The 24,202-nt window shown below is 42.1% G+C and overlaps 1 protein-coding gene and 1 pseudogene across 1 annotated transcript in view; both read right to left on the bottom strand.

Moving 5' to 3' along the window:
• Nucleotides 1-13,736, bottom strand: part of ALDH1L2 (aldehyde dehydrogenase 1 family member L2) — a 51,413-nt gene extending 37,677 nt beyond the window's left edge. Inside the window, exons 1-2 of the mRNA XM_065888328.1 lie at nt 13,689-13,736; nt 4,793-4,937 (exon numbers count right to left, since the gene is read on the bottom strand). Of these exons, the coding sequence (XP_065744400.1) occupies nt 4,793-4,937; nt 13,689-13,736 (193 nt within the window). The remainder of the gene's footprint in view (nt 1-4,792; nt 4,938-13,688) is intronic.
• A 3,736-nt stretch (nt 13,737-17,472) lies between these two features.
• On the bottom strand, nt 17,473-18,018 carry LOC136131045 (large ribosomal subunit protein uL22-like; annotated as a pseudogene).
• Between the last annotated feature and the right edge of the window lie 6,184 nt (nt 18,019-24,202).

Genomic DNA, 24,202 nt, shown 5'->3' with positions numbered 1-24,202 from the left:
TTACTATGGATCCACACATTGTAATTTCACGAAACATTTACAAATAAAACATGGTAAAGAACAATTTAGATTCTGACCAGGATTTGACATGATACAATTTTATCAAGATGCATCTATTTTTCTAATGTGATTTTTATCTATATAGTTAAGGCATAATGATTCAACTCAGAAGTTTGTGGCTAGACAACGTTTTGAGATTTTAACTGAAGCTGCTTCTTTTATAGATCAAAATTTGTACCTTTATTACTGATACAGCCATTTAAAGGACATTTGTTTGTTTGTTTCTTAAGATTTGGAGTCAAGTGCCAAAACATCACCATCCCAATTAGACGTAGCCTCTGGTACAGATGGAAAACCTTGATTCCCTTCCCACACCTGTTTCCTGGGGGGAAGTCCCTTTTGTCACAGGGAAAACTGTAGACTGGAACATACTCTCCCCGCCAAACAGGCAGATCCCAAAAGATAAATGGAGAAAGTGATAGGGATAGAATAAGATAGTTACACAGCTAGAAATCCCACTAGGGGAAGACAGATAGAGAGAGACTTCAGGAGATCACCATAAGCTAGACACCAACCAGAAAATGCCCAGACCATCGGGCAGCTAAGCAACAATCAGAACATTTTGAAACTAAACAGACTTACTTAGGCTGATACCACAGAAAAACAGATATAAGCCTGCATTCGGCCTTGGGAGGTCTATAAGATAACAGACCCTGAGAAAAACCGCATTCTTGCATGTAGCCAAGACAGGTAAACAGGTGAAAGGGGAAAGAAACTAGGTGGAAGGGGACATTATACCAAAACCTGAGACAAATTACCATATTTTAGTATATGTTACCACCCTTTTGCTGATATGCATATGATTTAAATAGCGCCATGACAGTCCCGGTGAGACCATGTAGGGTGAAAGGAGGAAATAATGATGTAAGCCTTGACATCTACACAAAATGAGGAAGAAGGTGGTCTTCTCCCCTCCCATTTTTTCTTTGACTATAAAAATGTAGACCTCTGAGGACTTCCCTGGTGGTCCAGTGGTTAAGACTCGTGCTCCCAATGCAGGGGGCCCAGGTTCGATCCCTGGTGGGGGAACTAGATCCCGCACGCATGCCACGACTAAAGATCCCGCATGCCGCAACGAAGGTCCCGTACTCGGCATCGAAGATCCCCCGCACCGCGAGCAGTGCCGCCAAATAAATAAATAAACATTAAAAAAAAAAAGTAGCCCTCTTGTTCTTGGGGCTGCACTCCCTGGCCGGCCTGCTTGTATCCCTCAAGCCTCCTATGCGAATAAACTCAGTCTTTGCCTGCCACTGCCTCACCCTGAACTCTTTCTGTGCTGAGACAAAAGAACCTGAGCTTCAGTAAGTCCTGACGCTAGGTAAGCGGTTTCAGTGAAAAGACAGTGGGTTCAAGTCCCATCCTAGGTCAGGGATTGTGGCTCCGGCCCTAGTCCGAGGTGTGGCTGGGTTTGAGTCCCATCTGAGGAGGGGTGCGCTTTCAAAAGCAGCTGAGTTGAGCTGCATCTGTCTAGTTCCTTCTCCTAAACTCGCCCATAAGTTAGTGGAGGAGAGGGGCCAAGAGTGGAGAATCCGTGCTCCCCATAAGGGTTTGCCCTACTGAAGCAGATCCCAGGCTCTTTGCTCAGGAAATGTTGTCCCTTCTGAAAGGAATGACTCCTTCCTACCTCTGTGCGAAATGGAATGGTCCTCCAAAGTACAGACAGCACAAGCCCATTTTTTCCATAATAAAATAGCGCTTTTATTAACTATATACCTTGCCTATATTAAGTATATATATATTTATTCTCCATCAATAACACAAAGAAACCACATTTTCGGCAATATCCAGAAGTCTTAACTAAGGCATTGTACCTGCATGTTTGGGCTTCCTTTCCTTTATTCCCATCTAATCACCAACATTCATAGACTCTGCAGGGGATGATGCCTCCATGAAGCCTAAAGGCTAAAGCCTAACAAGTCCTAAAATGGCCCTGGCCTTCAAGGTGATGCCTTAGTCAATCCAACTGGCAGAATCTGAGAGACCAGTATAATAATGTTTACAAAATGTAAATGTTCCTAAAATGTTCAAAAAGCTGTGAACAAAACAAAATGTCAGATGATAGGAAAATGGGTAAATGGTGGTGAAAGACATGTGGTGAGGGCTTCCCTGGTGGCACAGTGGTTGAGAGTCCGCCTGCCAATGCAGGGGACATGGGTTCGTGCCCCGGTCTGGGAAGATTCCACATGCCGCGGAGCGGCTGGGCCCATGGGCCATGGCCGCTGAGCCTGCGCATCCAGTGCCTGTGCTCTGCAACGGGAGATCCCACAACAGTGAGAGGCCCGCATACCGCAAAAAAAAAAAAAGTGGTGAAATTGAGAGAAAATTGTGAAAGGTTAGACTGGGAAAGAAAAATGGGGTGGAAGAGACTTAGAAGTCTTCATTTGAAAAATCCACTCCACTGAGACAAGCTTGAGCCATTCAGGTGTTGCTCCCCAATATTGATTTTTGGCTGCCCCAGGACTATTTTTTGTTGCTCTAGTTGACTATACCGACAACAAAAATCGCCGCTGTCATTATTGATCCTTTTTATGAATCAGGTGCCGTGCTGAGCAGTTTACATACATTATCTCATTTAATCCACGTGAGATGGGTATCACTGAACTAAGCTTCATGAGTTTAAGTGACTTGTCCAGGGTCACATGGCTATCAAGTGGCAGAGTCAGAACTAGTTTCATGATTCTAGAACATACACTGTTAACCATATGCTGGGACCAGGCACCAGGGAAAACAGTCTGAAAGGAGGTGTAAGAGTCACATGCTTGCAATTCTTCTGAAGTTCACTGTACATGGTAGAGACTCTTAGTTGCCCCCTTTCCTCCTTTACCAAGGATTCCTCTACTTTAGCTGAACACATGGCCACCCCAAATAAAATCTGTATTTCTCAGCCTGTTCTGCAAATAGATTTGGCCTATGACTAAGTTCTAGCCAACAGGATACAAGTGGGAGTAATATGTAAAACTTCTGGATTATGCCCTTAATAAAGGCTTGCCCTCTGCTTCCCATCTTGCCCTTTCTGCTTGCTGGAATGCAGAGTTGATAGTGGGGGCTGAAGCCACCACCTTGGACCATGAGATGGAAGCCCAGTGTTGATAATGGCAAGACAACAAACCGAAGGAGCCTTCATTGTGATAAATATCTGGCTGCCACAACAGCTGTGACAGTCAATCCAAACTTGAGAAAGGGACTTCTCTCTTATTTAAGCTAATATTATTTGAGGTCCTCCTGATTCAACAGCCAATCTGATATCTCAAATGTAAGTCCTTCCAAACATCCCACACACAAAGCTGGTGGGAATAGATAATGATGAGACAGGTAGTCCCGGTGACGGGAATCTGTCCCCTTCTGCCCTTGGAGCCAGGTATGAATTCAGGAGGCAGATTCCCTCAGAATTTCCCAGGTTGAGATAATCTTTTTCTGAAACACGGATAATTTCTAAATCAAGTGGTTAAATCCATGTGCATATGTGCTCTTGGCCCAACTCTTTTTTTTTTTTTTTTTTTTTTGCGGTACGCGGGCCTCTCACTGTCGTGGCCTCTCCCGTTGCAGAGCACAGGCTCCGGACGTGCAGGCCCAGCGGCCATGGCTCACGGGCCCAGCCGCTCCGCGGCATGTGGGATCCTCCCGGACCGGGGCACGAACCCACGTCCCCTGCATCGGCAGGCGGACTCTCAACCACCGCGCCACCAGGGAAGCCCGGCCCAACTCTTTTTTAGCTTGACTCTTTTTTTTTTCTTCCAGTTTTACTGAGATATAATTGATACACAACCCTGTGTAAGTTTAAGGTGTACAGCATAATGATTTGACTCACATACATCATGAAATGATTATCACAATAAGTTTAGTGAACATCCATCCTCTCAGATAGATATAAAATTAAAGGAAAAGAAACAAATTTTTCCCTGTGCTGAGAACTCTAGGAATTTACTTTCTTAACAACTTTCACATAGAACGCACAGCGGTGTGAATTATATTTACAATGCTATGCACTACATCCCTAGCCCTTAGTTATCTTATAATGGGAAGTTTGTACCTTTTGACTGCCTTCATCCAACTACCCCAGTAACAAGAACTAGAATAAACCCCAGAGCTGATTCCTCCAAGAAAGGAAAGTAAAATTTTAGGATTATCACAGATATTGTTTTCCAACCAATGTATTGCATCATACCAGTGATTTATAAAGATTCAAGTCATAAGTCACGATTTCTAGATGCTAGTTCTTATTCCCTACCTGTAGACTGTTTCTTGCACTCTTTCTCAACATAACTATAGCATGCAAATCAGAATCACGCTGTAGGTTTGCTCTGAGGATGGCTATTTTCTTTACCTACCTTAATAACCAAGCAGTCATAGCTATAATTTGTTCTGAGATAAATGTATTCTTTATGACCCCACATCAATTGCTATTGTTGGGTGTGGCCTTCCCTGCATTCCTATCGGCACCTCTGCAACAGACATTACTCTAGATGTCCCATAGCACCTTTGGAAAGTCACAAGTGTAATTCAGGAAAAACACATGCTTGGAAATTCCTCTGAGGGACCTTGTGATTACCATGGAGGTAAGTGGAGAAACTTAGTAAAATAGGGGCCGGCATTTTTGTCTTGAGGCCCACAGAGAAGGGAGAGTTTCTGAGTCTGTATCTGCCACACAAATAGACTTGGCCTAAGAAGGCTTTCAACAGGCAGAGTGGAGACCAGTGCAGTCCTTGATCCAGTTGTTTCAAGATACACTCACCCAGTGGGTCAGCTTTTCCATCCTTATCTGGAACTGTGAACACTCCCACAACTCGGTGGCCCTCTTTGCAGAGGTGGCTGTAGACTTCTTGTCCAAAGAGGCTCTGACCAATAAGTGCCACCTTCAGCTTGTTTTTTAAATAAACCTGCAAAGCAATTAAACAGTGACAGGTATTAGTATGGATAGAAGACATATGGATAATAAACACTCTTTTTTTAATCATACAAGATGACTTGAGCATTACAAAAGGCTCAAAGATCTACACAGTAAAATAGTTATTGACATACATGGAACTCAGACTACATGCTATATAGGTAGTAGTGAAAATAATTTCACACCTAAGTATTCCTCATTTTCCCTTTGCTCTAACTCCCTTGATTATTCATTATAATCATTGGGATTGCATATATTTTTACAAGGCATTTCAACTCCTTGATGAAATGAGGCCAGATGTTAACAAATAAGCATAAGTTTCTTAGTTAAAAGGGGTATAATTCTGAGCAAGATCTACTTCAATATTGACAATGCTTTTATGTCCTGCAATTTTTTATGCCCACCTCCAAAAGATGCCAAGAGCTAACATCTAGTATAACATAGGGGTCAAGAGCAGATCCTAGACTACCTGAGGTCAAACCTAGGGTCACCCACCCCTTGTTAGTTGTGTGACCTTTAGCAAGTAACTAACTTCCATTTGCCTTTTATTCCCCTCATCTGTAAAACTGGAATAACACCAACTCACACAATTCTGATTGAGGTAGATGACAATATGCATTAGGCTTAATGCAGTGTCTGACACAAAGCACTGTTTAAGTAAAAGCTTTAAAAATGTTTTAAAGGCTTTCCTATATACCAGACAATTCTATGTTTTTTCACACGGTCCAGAATTCTACAGTCCTTGCTAAGTGGCATAAACTCATTTGGTCTTAAGACGTGGACTGAACTAATGAAATGTTCTTTATAGTCCTTGTAGGTTTCTTATAAGTTAATGCAGTCATTTGGCTTCAAACTTGACCTGCACTGATAATGCCACTTACAGTCTTTGCTTATAGTATATTGTAATTTGCTGCAGAAAAGTCAATGTGGGGCTTCCCTGGTGGCGCAGTGGTTGAGAGTCCGCCTGCCGATGCAGGGGACACGGGTTCGTGCCCCAGTCTGGGAAGATCCCACATGCCGCGGAGCGGCTGGGCCCGTGAGCCATGGCCGCTGAGCCTGCGCGTCCGGAGCCTGTGCTCCGCAACGGGAGAGGCCACAACAGTGAGAGCCCCGCGTAACGCAAAAAAAAAAAAAAAGTCAATGTGCTTCATTACAGATACTATCCCAGACCCTGCTGTAAATTGTGCATAAGGTCCTATATACCACATTGACCTTCTCAAATGTGAATGATTCTGAACCCCACATTTGGCCCCACAGATTCCAGATAAGGAATTGAGGGCTGCACATAATTTCATTTATTTTAATCCTCACAACTATCCTGTTTTCTTATCCCCCATTTTGTACCATTTTATGAATGAAGAAACCAAGACTTAGAAATATCAAGTATATCTCCAAGGTCATACTAGCAAAACAAGGGAGAGGTAGGATTTGAATCCAGGGCCATCTGACTCCAAAACCCACGATGGTACTTAAAAATAAAATGAGCCACTACTGCCCATCTCTTCCATCTCCTTTTTTAGAACATTAACACTGATGCACAAAAATGCAGTGATTGTCAATAAATATAAACACCGCATAGATAAGAGCGGCACTAAAGGAGTTAAAGTTTTTAAGGACTGTCTTTAAGCAATTATGCCTTCTGTAAATTCTCCCAAGATGAAACCTTTTCACAAAGCCTAAGGTAACATGTTGACATGATGATTGTTAAGATGGTGATGAAGAGCCACCAGGTGAAGCAGGCTAGTTGCAGGATTGTGCACGTAGAGGTAATCAGAGGGTCACCACCTCCTATGAGTTTCCCGTCTTGGCAAAGAACCAACCCCAGCTCCCCAGAGTTCTTTCCAACTTTCATTCCTCCACGTTAGAATACGTCTCCACAGGATTTGGATTTAGAATATTTTTCCTTCAATCTAAATGGGATCCATTAATGTTCCAGAAAGTCATTCTAAGTTAGTAAAGCCTCACTGTTAAAATCTGACTATGAGGAAAACAATTTTCCCTTATTTCCTACTTTCTTAAGGGCATAGATGGCATCCCTTTTTAGGCATAAACTTAAAAGCCTACAGGTTCAGGGACTTCCCTCGTGGCACAGTGGTTAAGAATCTGCCTGCCAATGCAGGGGACATGGGTTCAAGCCCTGGTCTGGGAAGATCCCACATGCCGCAGAGCAACAAAGCCCGTGCACCACAACTACTGAGCCTGCACTCTAGAGCCCACGAGCCACAACTACTGAAGCCCGCGCACCTAGAGCCCGTGCTCTGCAACAAGAGAAGCCATGGCAATGAGAAGCCCGCGCGATGCAATGAAGAGTAGCCCCTGCTCGCCACAACTAGAAAAAGCCCGCGTGCAGCAACAAAGACCCAATGCAGCCAAAAAAAAAAAAAAAGCATATGGGTTCACATCTTCCCTGTGAGCTGATAATTAAACAATTAAGGTTTGGGTATAAAAATTCTTTTCCATGGCCAGCCAAAGTTTCTATCCCAAAAGAGCCTAGAGCTTCAACATCTAATAGATTCTTGCAAACAAACAGATTAACTCTGTAAGAACAGCACAATTTGCCTGCAGATAATGCATGACTGTTTCATTTCCTCCCATCAAAAATATCAAAATGTTCTCTAAGTATTCTATCTTAAAATCCTATAATTAATGCTGTTGCTGGAAATAGAACTGACCTGACGTGTTGGCTATCTTCCAAAATTTGGCTTTACCTCATACCATTACCAACACCAAATATTTTAAGACTTCTAAAATTATTAGTCTTAAAACATACAAGAGCCAAGAGGATGAGCTGACTCAATTGTAATGTGCTCTCAGCTGTCATCTGGTTATTGGGAATTCAATTCCAGAGTGAACACTGCCCCAGAAAGACAGTGTTTAAAGAAACCATGTCAGTATCTCTGGAAATTCTACATTCACTGAAACACTTTCTGAGCTTAGTGGTAAAACTGAAACTATAAAGGTGAGTTTCTAGCAGTGAGAAAAATTTCAGAGTTTAAGATTTTAAGTATTTATAATGAGTTAGTATAATTCCAAAGAACTGGACTGGGATATTTCACCTTAGTCTTATTTCTCCAAGTATGATCTGAGGGCTGACTGCCCGTGTTGGCAGAATCAGCTGGGAGGAAATGTTAAAAATGTGGTTTCCTGGGCCCCACCCCTGATCTACTGAGTCAGACCGTCAGGAAGCTGGCACTAACTCAAAAGCATATGAAGAAGTTTGGATCCTGCCTCTGCACTTTATTAGCCCAGGAAGCTGCATTTGAACAAGCTCTCCATTGATTGACAGGCACACTAAAGTCTGCGAATCTCTGCTATACAGAGTGTGTGTCTGCCCCCTACAAAAGAGATTTTGCCCTGGGGAGTCTGGGTCAAGCAAAAAGTGGTGGAAGTAGTAGCAAACAGTTTAACGAGACCCTGGTATGTGTCAGGTATTTAATATGTGTTACCTCATTTTGATTGCCCAACGACTCCCAAGAGGCAGACATTAATAAGCCATTTTACAGATGGCTTTACAGATGAAGAAACTAAAACAAAGAGAGGTTAAGATACAGCCTGGGGCTTCCCTGGTGGCGCAGTGGTTGGGAGTCCACCTGCCAGTGCAGGGGACACGGGTTCCATCCCTGGTCCGGGAGGATCCCAAATGCCGCAGAGCAACTAAGCCCATGCACCACAACTACTAAGCCAGCACGCCACAACTACTGAAGCCCGTGCACCTAGAGCCCATGCTCCGCAACGAGAGAAGCCACCGCAATGAGAAGCCCGCGGGCAGCAGCAAAGACCCAACGCAGCCAAAAATAAATATAAATAAATTTATAAAAAAAAAAAAGAAAGAAAAAATGGATGGTATTAAAAAAAAAAAAAGATACAGCCTGGAGTCAAATCACTACTCAGTGGCAGCTCTGAGATTCTAATCTAGTTATTACCCCAGTGCCATTGTTTTTCTATAACACCAGCTGTGCTACCTTGAGCTCAGCCTCATCAATTAAAATCTGAATAATAATAGTACCTATCTCATAAGGTTGTTAGGAGGATTTAGTGGGATAAAGCATGTAATGCATTAGTGCAGTGTGTGGCAATAACAAAGGCTCAATAAATGTCAACTGGTATCATTATTATACCACAAGTAATGTCCAGGTAAATAAAAATGATGATAATGGATCTTTCCTACTGGGAGTGTACCATAAGGCAGGCACTGTATTGAGCCTTTTTCACTGATTAAAAAAAATGTATCAAATCCTTATCATATGTCTTTAAGCCTTACTGTGATCCATTTTACAAATGAGAAAACATAGGGCTCGGGGAAGTTAAGTAACCTGTCCACGGACAGGGCTAATAAGGGGCAGAGGAAGGATTCAAACTCAGATCTGTTTCGCTTCAGCAGATGTGCCTCTATGGCTTTCCTATGTTGATGGTTCCCCCAACCCTTCTTTTTTTTTTTTTTTTTCCTTCTTTTTTAAAAGGAAAATTTGGCGATAGTTTGACAGGTCAATTATGGGAAATAGTTCCATCAGACTTTCTAAGGGAATATCATGGTGGTCCTGACATGGGAGACAGCACCATTCATTAAAGGGTTAGGCTGATGACCAGAGAACATACTTTAAGGCACTATAAGTGCCTTGTTATATTGGTGAGAAAGAAGAAGCGGGCATAAAATGACCCACAGCATTTCTAAATCCGGGTGATAAGTGCTGTTATCTTGGGGTTCTCTAGAGATAACATTCTGCATTAGAAGAGGCTTTTGCAGGGAATAGAGCTTTTGTTTCTTAAACTATCAACTATTGCATTCCCCAGCTATCCACATCCTGGTGAAATTCTTCAGGAAGCAAGTTAATATGGACTCTGATTATGTTCCAACGGTTTAAAGAAAAATACACACAGTCTTCTCTGGAGAACTTAAAGGCACAGTGCTAAGAGTCTGTGCTGATCCGAAGCCCTTTTGTGAAGCAGATGTTACCTTAATAGAACCAACAGAGCAGGCTGTAAAATAAGGTCAAAGCTGTCCACATGAGCAATTGTGAGAACTGGCAGTTTTCCCAATGAGAACTGGAAAGGAGAAAGGACCTTCCCACAAAAGAATAAAACAAACTAAAATTTTCTGAGACACTGAGATGGACCATAACTCTTAATGGACCATTTGGCACATGGTTCCCCAAATCGTGCCTGATGGTGCGCAAGATCTGTTCACCAAGCATGTTTAGAGCATTTGCCAAGCTCTGGGCACAGTGCATGGCGGGGTTGCAATCAGTGGCCTGGCAAAGAGGATTTTATCTGGCCCACAGAGCATCTGCAGAAGAACTGTGATAAGATTTTTAGGAGGTTTCACATTAGCAGGCTGAATTTCTGACTTCTCTTTAAAAATCAGGAGGTTTGTCAACCATGGTTGACATTCCCATGTGGAAACGGTCGGCTGCAGCTGAGCAGGGGCTGCTCCCTTTAACTCTGAACGTGGCCTTTCACTCCTTCCAGCCCAAATGCTACCTTTGTCTTATCTGTTTGGCCTCGGGGGGTGGGGGGGGGTGTTTTGGGATCCCTAAGCTGAAGGCACAAGAGTAGTCCCTGCCCTAGTTTGGTTGAGTGCCTTTTCATATTTTATTGCCCACTTGTATTTCCCTTCCGTTATTATCCTTTACCTAAAGGCAAGTTTAATCATTTGTCCCACTAATCTGTGGACTCCTTGAAAGCAGGGACTATTTATCTCTTGTTTATTGTTTTATCCTTTTTGGCTGTGAGACTCTAAAAAAAATTATATCACTTCTCTGGGTCTCAGTTTCCTGATTTGTAGAATGGGCATTATAATAGTACCCACTTCATTGAGATGTTATGAAGACTAAATGAGTATATGTAAAGCATTTATAACAGTGCCTGGTGCATACAAAGTCTTATATCAATGATACCTATTATTATTATTATTATTTCTTCAGGATTTAGATGAAGTGCTCAGTACATAATACACAATTTAATATGGTTTGAAGTTGAATCTGAAGGTCCTAAATCAAATTAGATGCCAGTGCAGAGGGTCAGGCAACAAGGAAACAAGTTAAGGACCTGGTTGCTAGAACTAGGGTATAAAGCCAGTACTTGGTTTCAAGAAGCAGGGAAGGGTCCAGCCTCTTGAATTGGATCATAAAGTAACCGTAAGTCCTGGAACCAAGCTATGAATCCAGAGCAACAGCCAGGCTTGTCCCAGACACTGGCAGAGGAAATAACAGCTAAAGAACAGAGTGCCAAATAAATATTAAGGCTAAATAGCTCCCACCATCGGGAGAAATTAAGAAGTAGTGAGCCAGGCAAGATACTGGAAGTGGACAATAATAACTAATTGACAAAGGGCCTTATTGCTGTATATAGTTGCACTAGTTAATAAGATCCAGTCATATCATTAAGCTGAGATGATTAAATATTTCTAAGTCCATTTCTTTAAGACAGAGAATGGAAAAATTAATTATATCAGGAAGTGTTATGAACTAATCTCTTCCTTGGATTTTGTTAAGTTCTGAGAGGTTTTTTTTCATTCCTCTTTCATTCTGCTTTAATATCAAACTCAAAAGCGCTGTGTGATTTAAAAAAATTTTTTTCATACGAAGGTACAATTTACATAAAATGAACACACCATTTTCAATGTAAAATTCTTTCAGTTTGGACAAACACACAGTCATGTAACCACTGTTACAATCAAGATAAAGAACAGTTCCATCACCCCCCCAAATCCCCTCCCATCCCTTTGCTGTCAATCCCTCCCCCTATCTCCAGCCTGGCCTTTTTTTCCATCACTTTAGGTTTACTCTTTCCAATGTGTCAGACAAATGGACTCATATACATATGCAGCCCTTTGAGTCTGTCTTCTTACACTTAGCATACATATTTGAGTTTCATCCATGTTGTTGTATATATCAGAAGTCCATTCCTTTTTTTTTTCTGAGTAAGATTCCACTATATGGATGGATATACCACAGTTTGCTTATCCTGCCACCAGCTGAAAGACATTTAAATTGGTGATTATGAATAATCCCTTTGTAAACATCCATAAATAGGTATCTGTGTGAACATAAGTTTTAATTTCTCTTGGGTAAATACCTATGAGGGCAACTGCTGGGTCATTTGATGGGTTTATGTTTAATTTTATTTTTAAAAAAGTCAGTTTTCCAAAGCAGCTGTACCATTTTATGCTCCCACCAGCCATGTCTGATTTTGAACAATTCTTATAGAACACAGTCCAAAGGATGAATCTCCATTTTCTATGGAGTAAAATATCCCAAATTCTTCACTTATTATTCCATGTCTTTCTTTGGCCATTGAAGAACCTGCCTTCTTCCCAGCCATATGGCACTGCTCTCCCACATGTATTCCTGGAGATAGACTCAGGCCCCTGACCCCTGACCATACCTGGCACTTCCCCACAAGAGTGTTTTTGTTTATGCCATTTGCCACCTGGGATGTTCATCTTTTATTACTGAAATCTTATATAACCCCATTATTGGCATTTTTTCATCCTTCAGGAACCCCTTCTGCTCTCCAAAAAAAGACAAATGAAAGGTGTTGACAGAGGAGGCCAATAAAACAGGCATGCACGAGCCCCTTGTTCTCTGTGCCATCCAACCCAGATTCCCGTGTGCCACGTGGCAGGCGAAAGCTAAGGAGGAGTCTAGTGCTCTGCATAGGAGAGCAAGCAAAATATCTGCCAGAGCAAGTTTCTTTTTGCTTATTTAAAAAAAGGTGAATACTCCCAAAATAACTATAACTGACTGCATGGGATAAAGTGAATTCTCATTACTTGTGGCTGTCTGGGGGACAAAAGCTTTTCCATTTATGCAACTTTGGGCCAGTTCTTGATGCTACTCAAGACTTCTCTCTGCTCCAAGTTTTTTACATCTGGATATGTACACATGCGCATATGACTTTGGCAGAGAAGAGGAATCAAAAAGCAAATTCTTTTATAACACAGCAAACATACACTTCCTATAAAAGAGAGGATGTACATGGGGTGGACTTTTTCTTCCCTAAACAGCTTGGAGTCTGCCTAGATGCAGGGAGGCATCTCTCCTCAGGCCCCTGAAGTGCTGAAGGCAGCGCCCCATGCAACGTGTCCTCCCTCATTCCGTTTCTGGAGAGGCTGATGCAATTCCAAGGCGCGGGGCTGGGCCAGGGCTAGGTTTTTGCACCATAGTTTACTAATGTTCCAGGGTGGCTGCTTCTGCAGCGCCTGGTGATCCTAGAAATCTTGCCGCCTGCAGCTCAGGAATAATGAGCTTGCGGTCACCGGCTCGGAGTGCCGTTATCTGAATGGGCCCTGCATGCCAGTCGGGAGCGCTCACACCTCTCAGGCCGCGGAGGAGGAACCGGTTGACTTGATACCACTCTCCTCCAGGAGGTGGTCTCGGTCCTGTACCTCGGCTCCATCTCGTAACCAGGCAGGGATCTCACAGTTGAAATGAAAACGGAAAGGGAACCGACTCTCTCCCTCTTGCCGAGCGACTGTTTCCACCCTGTCAATCCCAGCCAGACATCCTCAGCCCCGTCCCGGTAGAAGACAATGGCTCGCTCGACAAGCCCCATTCAGGACCCTCCCCGGACCCTTCTCTTCACTCTCCGGGTTTTATAAACGTCGTCCTGGCCTTTAGCAAAGTAAACACTTTGCTCAAAGTAAACACTGCCCTCCCTCCGCCCCGCTGCCCGGCCCGCCCTCTCCGGATCTGGAAAGCAGCCCCCGGGTGAGAGCCGGGACGCTCGCCGGGGCCGGACTCACCTGGCCGGTGGAGAAGCGCCGGAGCGCCTGGTTGCCCTGCCACAACATGCTGGAAAGAAGCGCTCGTGCGGGCGGCGCGGGAGGCAAGCGGGAGGCACGCGGGGTCGGCTCAGCCTAGGCGCGGCCTGCAGCCTCAGAGTCCCGGGACGCAGCTCGAGGCCCCGCCCCCTCATCTGTCAGGGCTCCCGCAGCCAATCCCGAGCGACTGGGCGGGGCGTGCTCCAGCCTCCCGGAGCCCCGCTGGTGCCCAGCCTGAGCGACAGCTTCTGGCGGCTGCCTCGGTGCAGTCTCACTATCTGTGGGATCTTCTCCCAGTTACTAACACACTCTGAAGTACATAAGGATCTGCCTTAAAAGTCAGTCTGACACCCCAGGTCATGTCCTTAACACAGTCCTGAGAAGACAACAGGCAAGTGCGTGGAGCCGCGAAATATAAACGGGTGAGGGCACCTTCGCGACGTAAGGATCCTGATTCCTATCTCGTAGTCTGACAAGAAGATTTAATGAGAGATTGTGTATAAAGCACCTGGCAAAGGGCTTGGCACAGAGTTGGTCCCGATAGATGATAGACAAATAGATGGGTTGATAGATGATAGACACCCGACAGCCTTTTCCCTCACCTCTCTGAAGAAACGCTCAAGACATGCTTTAGCTGAGCACTTGTCTCAAACAGAACTCCTTAGCCTGGCATTCAAGACCGTCTGTAGTTTGGCACTTCCTCTTATTTCTCGCTGCTCTTTTGCACGTGTAATTCAGTGTGACCGTAGTACTTGCCTATTCCTTCCTGGACAACGTTTCCCAGGAAAGCTTGCCACCTGTCACTTGTCACCATCTAGGCATGACCAAATTCCTTCTCTTCTTAAAGGTATAGCTCAAATGCTGCCTCCTACAGGTATTTTTCCTGATTCTTTCCTCCCTAAGCTCCTAACTTCCTCAAAGTAACCTTTCACTCCTCTGAACTAGGAAGGATTTTTGTCTATGCAGCTCTTATGAAGCCTCAGTCTGTTACTACTACTTATGTAGCAGTCATCTTCTCTACTGGAAGCTCTTTGCAGGCTGACTCCATGCCTTATTTATCAAGATTTACAGTACTTAACACTAAGCAGAGCTTAGAAAATACTTGTTGAGAAGGTAAGAAGGAAAGAAAAAGAACCACTCTTTAAAAAAATGTTTTTAATTGAAGTATAGTTGATTTACAATGTTGTGTTAATTTCTTCTGTACAGCAAAGTGACTCAGTTATACTCAGTTACATATATATACATATTCATTCTAGAAAAAGAACCATTCTTAAAGCCTGGAGAATTGCAGCAAACATCCAAGGTTTTGCTTTAGGAACTGCCCCTTGACAATTGACCCCATTTCTCTGACTGCATTTTTGTGAATTCTTGCCTCTCTTAAACTTCCAAATATTGATATTCATTTTATTTGTTCTAAACCAGGGAGGGTGGGCAAGGACTGTGGTTTTTCCTGAGTGAAGATTCCATAGTTATATACTCCAACTCCCAACTTTAGAAAATGAGCTTATGTTCGCCCAAATATAAGAAAATATGCATGATGTCTAAGATTTTCATCTTTAAGAACCAAAAATGTAGTCCTCTTGATAATTGGAGGTTAGACCAGATACAACTAGAGAGTTTGACAAACAAAAAATTGCCTGCCAACCTAGACTTCTCTTGCTAGCAAAAATGGAGATGAAATAAACTTCAGAAACAAAAACTTGAGAGACTTTGTCATCAGCAGACATACAATAAAGGGAATATTAAAGTATCCTTCAAGGAGGAGGAAAATTACTTACTTGGAAGCCCGGAAATGCAAGAAGGAATAAAGACCAACAAAAAAGGCAAATATGTGAGTGAATTTAAGTAAACATTGACCATATGAACAATAATAATAATAAAATCTTGTAGATATATATATATCCACAAGATATATATATATATATCCATGAAAATATACAAACAACAATAAAAAATTGTCGGATAGGGACTTCCCTGGTGGCCCAGTGGCTAAGGCTCCATGCTCCCAATGCAGGGGACCCAAGTTCAATCCCTGGTCAGGGAACTAGATCCCACATGCCGCAACTAAGAGTTCACGTGCCGCAAGTAAAGATCCCACACGCTGCAATGAAGATACTGGCGCAGCCAAATAAATAAATATTTTTTAAAAGTGTTGGATAAGTTGGGGGGGCTGGGAGGAATGGAATATTCTTTAGGCAGAAGGATAATAATCCTAGATGGAAGCTCAGAAATGAAGGAATAAAGAGCTTTAGAGAGGGTAAATACAAGGACAAATTTTAATTAATATTGTTTAGAATGCTTCTAATAATGTTCTATGGAGTTCAAAAATATATATAGTTAAAATACATGACAACAATAGCATATGATTTTCAGGGAGAAAAGGTTAAGTTAAAGGTTCTAAGCTTGCAGCATTGTCTTGGAAATAATAAAAGTACTAATTTATGTTAGACTTAATAAGTTAAGGATGCATATTATAATCTCTAGTACAACCACTAAAAGGATAGTAATACAATGTATAACTACCAAGTTAAAGAGTGTAAAACTATTAAGACAATAAAATGATAAAAAAATCAATCCAAACGAAGGCAAGAAAGGAGAGAAAAAGGAACATGCGTAAAAAGTAGAAGGAAATTAGTAAGATGTTAGATTTAAGCCAGTAATTGCGGTAAATGAAAATGGACTAAATGTTTTGTTTTTTTGCGGTATGCGGGCCTCTCACTGTTGTGGCCCCTCTTGTTGCGGAACACAGGCTCCGGACGTACAGGCTCAGCGGCCATGGCTCACGGGCCCAGCCGCTCCATGGCATGTGGGATCTTCCCGGACCGGGGCACGAACCCGTGTCCCCTGCATCGGCAGGCGGACTCTCAACCACTGCGCCACCAGGGGAGCCCAAAAATGGACTAAATGTTTTAATGAAAAGACAAAGATCATCAGGTTGGTTAAAAAACAAAACTCTGATGAGAGACTCATAAAATATAAAGATTCCGAAAGCACTCATAAAATATAAAGATTCCAATTTTTAAAAAAAACACTCAAACACTAGCCAAAAGAAAATGTTAATCTGACAGGAAGATAAAAATTCTAAGTTTGTATACACTTAATAACACAGCCTCAAATTTTATAAAGCAAAAATTATAGAACTTCAAGGAAAAATAGACAAAACTATAACCATACTTGAAGATTTTTTTAAACATTGTAGTAATTTTTTATTGAACTATAGTTGATTTACAATGTTATGTTAATTTCTGCTGTATAGCAAAGTGATTCAGTTATATATATATATTTTAATTTTCTTTTCTATTATGGTTTATCACAGAATATTGAATGTAGTTTCCTGTGCTGTACAGTAGGACCTTGTTGTTTATCCATTCTCTATATTATAGTTTGCATCTGCTAACCCCAAACTCACACTCCGTCCCTCTCCCACCTTCCCCCACCCCATGGCAGCCACAAGTCTGTTCTCTATGTCTGTGAGTCTGTTTCTGTTTCATAAAAGTTCATTTGCATCATATTTTAGATTCCACATATAAGTGATATCATATTGTATTTGTCTTTCTCTTTGACTTACTTCATACTTGAAGATTTTTAACATACTTCTCTTAATAACTGATAGAAACAGGCAAAATATTTGCAATGATACAGAATATTTAAATGAGATGATTAATGCATTTGGCCTAATTAAAACATCTAGAAGCACCCAACTACCAAATACGCATTCTTTTTATTTATTTATTAAACTTTTATTTGCATTTATTTTTTGCGGCATTTATTCCCAGGCCATAAGTTTTTGTTTCTTCTGGGATGTCTTTTTCTTCTGGGCAACCTCCTCTTCTGGTTTAGGAACAGTCTCTTCTTTTTCAGTAAAGATCATCTCAATGTGGCAGGGAGAGCTCATGCATGGGTTGATCCAACCATGAGCTCTGTTAAGTCCTGTGCCGCATCTTGGGGGCTTTGTTCACCTGGATGTGCTCAATGACCAGAGAATCTATAGCTAAGCCCTTAAGTTCAGCATCACTCTCTGCATTTTTGAGCATGTGCAGTAAAAATTCAGCACTTTTTTTGGGCCACCGACCTGAGTCCAGCTCCACTGTTTGGCGTGGGCACACCTACCAGCTCCACCATTGTAACGACGGAATGGCACACATTGCTTCTTTAAAGTGACATCTTGCAGATACTTGGTGGCTTTACGGATATGCATACCCTTACTGGCCTGGGCAGTTTCACGAGTGTTCTGAAAGTGAACACGAAGATTTGAATCTCTTGACTTGCATGAGTTTGTGGGGTTTTCTGGGTCAAGTGAATAGCAAACCATGTTTTAGAGGTCACTGCTAGACACTGGACCTCCAGAGTCGTCACCGACCATAGGCTGCCTGTACCCCTGCCAGCCCCATTCCCAATCATCGAGCCCCTCTGCGGCCCGCAGAGGCCTGAGAGCACAGGGCGCCAAGCCAGGGACTCCGACACATCCCGCTGCATGGAACTCTGCTCCGGAGGGTCTCGAAATCAGCACCGCCAAGGCCAGGATGGCAGCGATAACCAGAGGATTCACCATTCGAGAGAGATGCCTCACAATCTTTTTCAATACATACAAAGCATTTTCAAAAATTCACCGTATGTTAGCCTTTAAAGAATGTAAGTCATAGAGTTTGACTCTGGCTATAGTGGAATGAAGCTAGAAATCAATAACAAGAAGATAATTAGTGTAATTGCCACTTCTTTGGAAATTATGAAATACACTTCTAAATAATGATGGGGGAAGTCACTGGAAGAGATGGCATGTTCTTTGCTTTTCGCAGTGTCAGGTGTATGAGGGAGCCCTGGATCTGCAGACCTTCCCACGACATCTTTGCTGAGATGAAGGAAATGAGAGAAAAAGTGCCTAGTCTAGAGAAAAATGAAGATGCAAAGTTGAAAGCGAGCTATCTTCATCTGAGAAGAAAGTCTGGGGGCAGAGCTCTTGAGGAAAGAGTTGCAAAAAAGCCTTTTAAAAAATTCTGAGAATTACAACATGGATAAAGAAAAAATTAAGATCAAGCAATTTCTTTTATTATTATTATTATCAAGGTATAGTTGATATACAATATTATATGTTTCAGGTGTACAAAAAAGTGATTCACAATTTTTAAAGGTTATACTCCATTTATAGTTATTATAAAATACTGGCTACATTCCCTATGTCGTACAATATATGCTTGTAGTTTATTTATTTTGTACACAGTAGTTTGTACCTCTTAATCCCCTGCCTCTATCTTGCCCCTCAAGCAACTTCTACTGCAGCCTCAGATGAGACATAGGTGTCTAGGGACCATGTCTCCTACTCGACGGGAACTTCCAAACAGAGACCATTGCTGTGGCTAGTGAACTGTCTGGCTGAGTAAAATAACTGAATTGGGAATCTTCTCATTTTTATTGTTTCTTCTTAATATATTACTTCTCAGCTATTTGTTTCCTTTCATACACTATGTCATTGGGACAGCTTGATAAGTAGCAGTGAGATGTGCTGTTTCTTGAAGGGGTATAATCTTAAAATTTGAATGTGTATAATTTTTGGATTAAACAATGCACCAGTGAAAAAGACACATCAGAGCAGTATAAAGTAATTTTCTGAAAACAACTGTATATATTTCCTATTTTCTAGTGTAGAACTAGTTCTAACAAATAATAAGCAAATTTTATGATTTTAATGTTTTGGGTTTCTTCACTTAATTTTAAACTTTTAATATTTTTCTTATTTCATATAATCTCTATTGTTACTTTCCTCTGTCTTTTTCTTTTTGGATTTTGTAAAACATTAGTTTAAGAGCACAGATTAGAAGACATCACATATTTCAAGCAGGTATGAAAGACTTGTGTCCCTGTAGCTGAACTTGATTTGCCTTAAACTTGTTTCATTTTTAAAAATAGAATTTTTCCTGGGCAATATTTGCCTATTCTGGTGTAACCTTGTGTGACCCTAATGCTTATGTAAGCGAGCCCATGGTACCTAGTGTTTTTCACTTCTGTAGTGTTAGAATATCTTTTTGTTTTTGTTGAAGAGGTGAATGAAGTATGTACACGCATAGACTGTTGAATTCACTTTTGTGCCATTTTTGTAAATACAGTAACTTGTACAACTTTTTGCATATGTCTGAACTGACTTCACACATTAGGTGATAGATGATGTGTAAAGTGGAAACCCAAGAATTCCCACAAAAAACTCTGTGTGTAGAGCTGTGTATAGTAAAAGTGATATATAGTCTTGACCTTCTAGAATATCACACTGAAATCTTTACTCAGTCTGCCATGGATAAGTGTTTACTTTTGTGACTGATATCTGTGACATTCAGGGGCCTTGTTCAAATATGATATGTTGCTCAGGGATCTATTTTGTCCTGGATAGAACATTCATTCAGAATTTTATGAAACTGCAAGTCATATAATTTATAAACTTTTTTAAAATATAAATTTATTTATTTGTTTCTATTTTTGGCTGAGTTGGGTCTTTGTTGCTGTGTATGGGCTTTCTCTAGTTGCAGCGAGCTGGAGCTACTCTTCATTGCGGTGTGCGGGCTTCTCATTGTCATGGCTTCTCTTGTTGCAAGACACAGGCTCTAGGCGCGTGGGCTTCAGCAGTTGTGGCACACAGGCTCTAGAGTGCAGGCTCAGTAGTTGTGGTGCACGGGCTTAGTTGCTCCGCGGCATGGATCTTCCTGGACCAGGGATCAAACCCGTGTCCCCTGCATTGGCAGGTGGATTCTTAACCAGTGAGCCACCAGGGAAGCCCTAATTTATAAACTTTTTTAAACATAGAAAAATTTTACTTTCATAGTCAACTTCAGGATTTTAGAATAAAATTCTAGGAGTTTTCATACTCTTGTTTGGTTGCTTATTTGACTCAAACTGATGTGCAGCCATTTTTGCTATTTGGAAACAGAGCTGCGTGTATTTATTTATTTTGAATTTGTTCTACTGAATACTCTATGTTATTCATTTTTAGAATGGTGTTTCCTTTATACATTCTCATTTTAATTAACACACTCTTGAACCTGTATTATTATTAATGTTTGATTATTGTTTAAGTGAAAATAACTTCATGATAAAACAAATACTTGAGAGCACTGGCCGAGGATTCTACAACAGAAAGAACTGGAGTAGGGGCCAAAAGGCAGAGCAACCAGCAGATTTCAGCAATCTCATGGCGGTACAGAGAACAAATGGAGTTTGAGCAGCCAGGACTTGAGCCAAGATCTTGGCACTAAGGGAGATACAGAGGTGAACTTAGCTCCTGACACTCACTTGATTTATGCTTTTTTTTTTGGCTGCGTTGGGTCTTCGTTGCTGCGTGCAGGGCTTTCTCTAGTTGCAGTGAGCGGGGGCTACTCTTCGTTGTGGTGCACGGGCTTCTCATCGTGGCGGCTTTCCTTCTTGCATAGCATGGGCTCTAGGCGCACGGGCTTCAGTAGTTGCAGTGTGTGGACTCAGTAGTTGTGGCACGTGGGCTCAGTAGTTGTGGCACGCAGGCCCTAGAGCACATGGGATCAGTAGTTGCAGTGTGCAGGCTCTAGGGCACGTGGGCTTCAGTAGTTGTGGCACGTGGGTGCAGTAGTTGTGGTTTCCAGGCTCTAGAGCACAGGCTCAGTAGTTGTGGCGCACACAGGCTTAGTTGCTCCGCGGCATGTGGGATCTTTCTGGACCAGGGATCGAACCTGTGTCCCCTGCATTGGCAGGTGGATTCTTAACCACTGTGCCCCCAGGGGAGTCCCCTGACACTTGATTTCAGTTTGAGGTATGTACTGATTCTTAAGATACATGGATTAGAGGCTATAGAACCAAGCAGAAAGTGGCTAAAAAGCAAATCAGAGTTTCCCGTACCCAGAAGTTGGAGCTGAACATCTGCCAGAATGAGGTAATCCAGGAAACAACTCATCCCTCTCAACTGATACTCTTGGAAGGCATCCCCCGAGTGTAATCTAGAGGTAGAGCAACTGCTGTAAGACTGCAGCCCAGCCTCACATGAGCTCAGCCCTCACTGTAATGAACTGATCTGCCCTACTTTAATTGCCTGCCAAAAAATAAGGTCAATCTCTTCTCTAGAAAGATAAGATCATCTAGAACCTCTGTAATTGTTTATTTTCCTGCATTCAATCAAAAGCCTTCAGGGACAGCAAGAAAAATGGCTCAAAGAAATAAACTGTATCATAGGAGAACTGCTAGGGTAGAAATGACCAGCACCGCTTTCATCTTCCCACCAGTAATCTCTGTGCAATAAATAAATAATATATTGTTCCATCATGTCTGCCCCCACCAATTTGTGTCGACTTTAAGGACAAGGGTTCAATAAATAATTTTTGAGCACCTACCGTGTTCTAGGCTCTGTGGTAGTTGGTGGGCACGGAGAGATGACGAGACAGAAGATTCGCTTCCCTCACGCTGTTTTATAGTCCAGCAGGGAATGGCAAAGAAGCGAAGTGTGATCAGTGCTATAAAAGATGAAACAGAGTTTTATGGAAACACAAAGCAGGAGGACCTAACTCAGGGCTAGTCCGTGTGCTGATCAACCTTGCACCCCAGTCCTCAGCATAGTTCTTTTTTTTTGTTGTTGCGATTTTCAAACTATTTATTTGCTTATTATTCGTGGCAGAAACCTTTCTGAATGGAAATCTTAGGCAGAGGCTCAATCCATGAAAGAAATAAAACAGATCCTGAGATGGTGAGTCAGGGCTTCCTTCTTACCCTCCCCTGAAGACCCCAGCAGCACAGCTGGAAAACCTAGCATTGGGGAGCTTAGCATAGTTCTTGACACATGGAATGTATGTTTATGGAACACAGAAATAAATGAATCTAGTGACTGGATAGAGGCTGAGGAACAGAGAAAGGAGTGACTAGCTCAGTTTCACATCATAAGGGGGGATTTCACAAAAGATTTACCACCCTGCCCACTCTGACCCCCCTCACTCTAAAAGGTAAGTTTTTTGTTTGTTTGTTTTTGTTTTTGCGGTATGCGGGCCTCTCACTGCTGTGGCCTCTCCCGTTGTGGAACACAGGCTCCGGACGCACAGGCTCAGCGGCCATGGCTCACGGGCCCAGCCGCTCCGCCGCATGTGGGATCTTCCCGGACCGGGGCACGAGCCCGCGTCCCCTGCATCAGCAGGCAGACTCTCAACCACTGCGCCACCAGGGAAGCCCTAAAAGGTAAGTTTTGAAGGGGAAGAGTTTACCAAAAGATAAAGGGGGAAACAGCATCAGAGGTACAAGAAACAGCAAGTAAAAGTTATGAAGGAGAGAAAAGAGCACGGCAAGATCAGAAAATGCTTTCTTGATGGTAACTGGGATAACCACTTTTAAACCTTTAATTAGAAGCAAAATACATTTTTTAAAGGAAATATCATGAAAAAGCCCAATACATTAAGAAATAAAAGACAGGGGCAAGGGGATCCTCTGAGTGAAGGAGAGCCCTTAATCCCCTGCTGTGACCTCCAAGGCACTTCCAGGAAGAGACTTTGTTAAGCTCATTTTGTAAGCCACTGGTCTACAAAGAGTATTCACTGGAGTCAGGGGGAGTAGGCCAAGATGGAGAGGTGGTGTGGGGTCTCATAGGGCCTGTATACCATGCTAAGTAGGTGATGGAAAGCATTGAATCTTTTTCTTCCGCTCATTACTAAATATTGTAAAATGCCAAAATGTATAAGAACAAAAACATCAAATCATCAATCCCACGGTTCAAGGATAACTACTCAACATCTGGGTGTTTTTCCTCACTGAAGCATAGTTAAGTAATACAGGGAGGAAATTCCATTGTATTTTAGGAAAATGCTTTTCTTAACAGTATGCAAGGTGGTAAGTGACACCGGAGGCCGTTTAGGAGAAAGTGTAATAGGCCAAACAAGTAATCCCCATTACAGTGGGAAGGACAGAAGGGATCAATTTGAAAGACATTGTTAAAGTCAGCTGAACCCTGTGACTGACGGATGGAGGGAGAATGAGGGCTTCTGTGGGAAATGAAACCATTTACTAAGGCATGGATTGCATACAGGATGAGAAGCAGGTTTTGGAGTGGAAGCTCATGAGTTCACTTGTAGGCGAATTGAATTGGATAAGATGCCTGTGGGAAGTCCCTGTGGAGATATCTAGCTGACTACGGAAAAATCATGAGGGATACACCTAACACCACTGTGAATCTCAAACTTTGGTGATAGAGAAAACTTTCCCTCACACTCCTGAGGTTCTCCAAACCATATTCCTGCCAAGAGAATTTCTTGTTTAAATCATCACCCTTCAAACTGATCACCTTTCAAATTTCCCCCCCAGTTTTTTCTCTCTTTTGATAATTTTCATTTTGATTAGAGAAAACAGTTAATTGCATAATTCCTTTGAGAACCTGTAATAAATTATTAAAATCTTAGAAGCTCTTTTATCCTGGAGCCTAAACATAAGAAGCATCTAAATAATGAAATTGTTCTAAAAGGAATTTTGAAATGGTGATCTTTTTTAAAAAAATCATCCTACTGTAATAATCA

This window comes from Phocoena phocoena, chromosome 11 (assembly GCF_963924675.1).
Source record: "Phocoena phocoena chromosome 11, mPhoPho1.1, whole genome shotgun sequence".
In the NCBI taxonomy this organism is placed as follows: Eukaryota; Metazoa; Chordata; class Mammalia; order Artiodactyla; family Phocoenidae; genus Phocoena; species Phocoena phocoena.
This window is presented reverse-complemented; position numbering and strand designations above follow the sequence as displayed.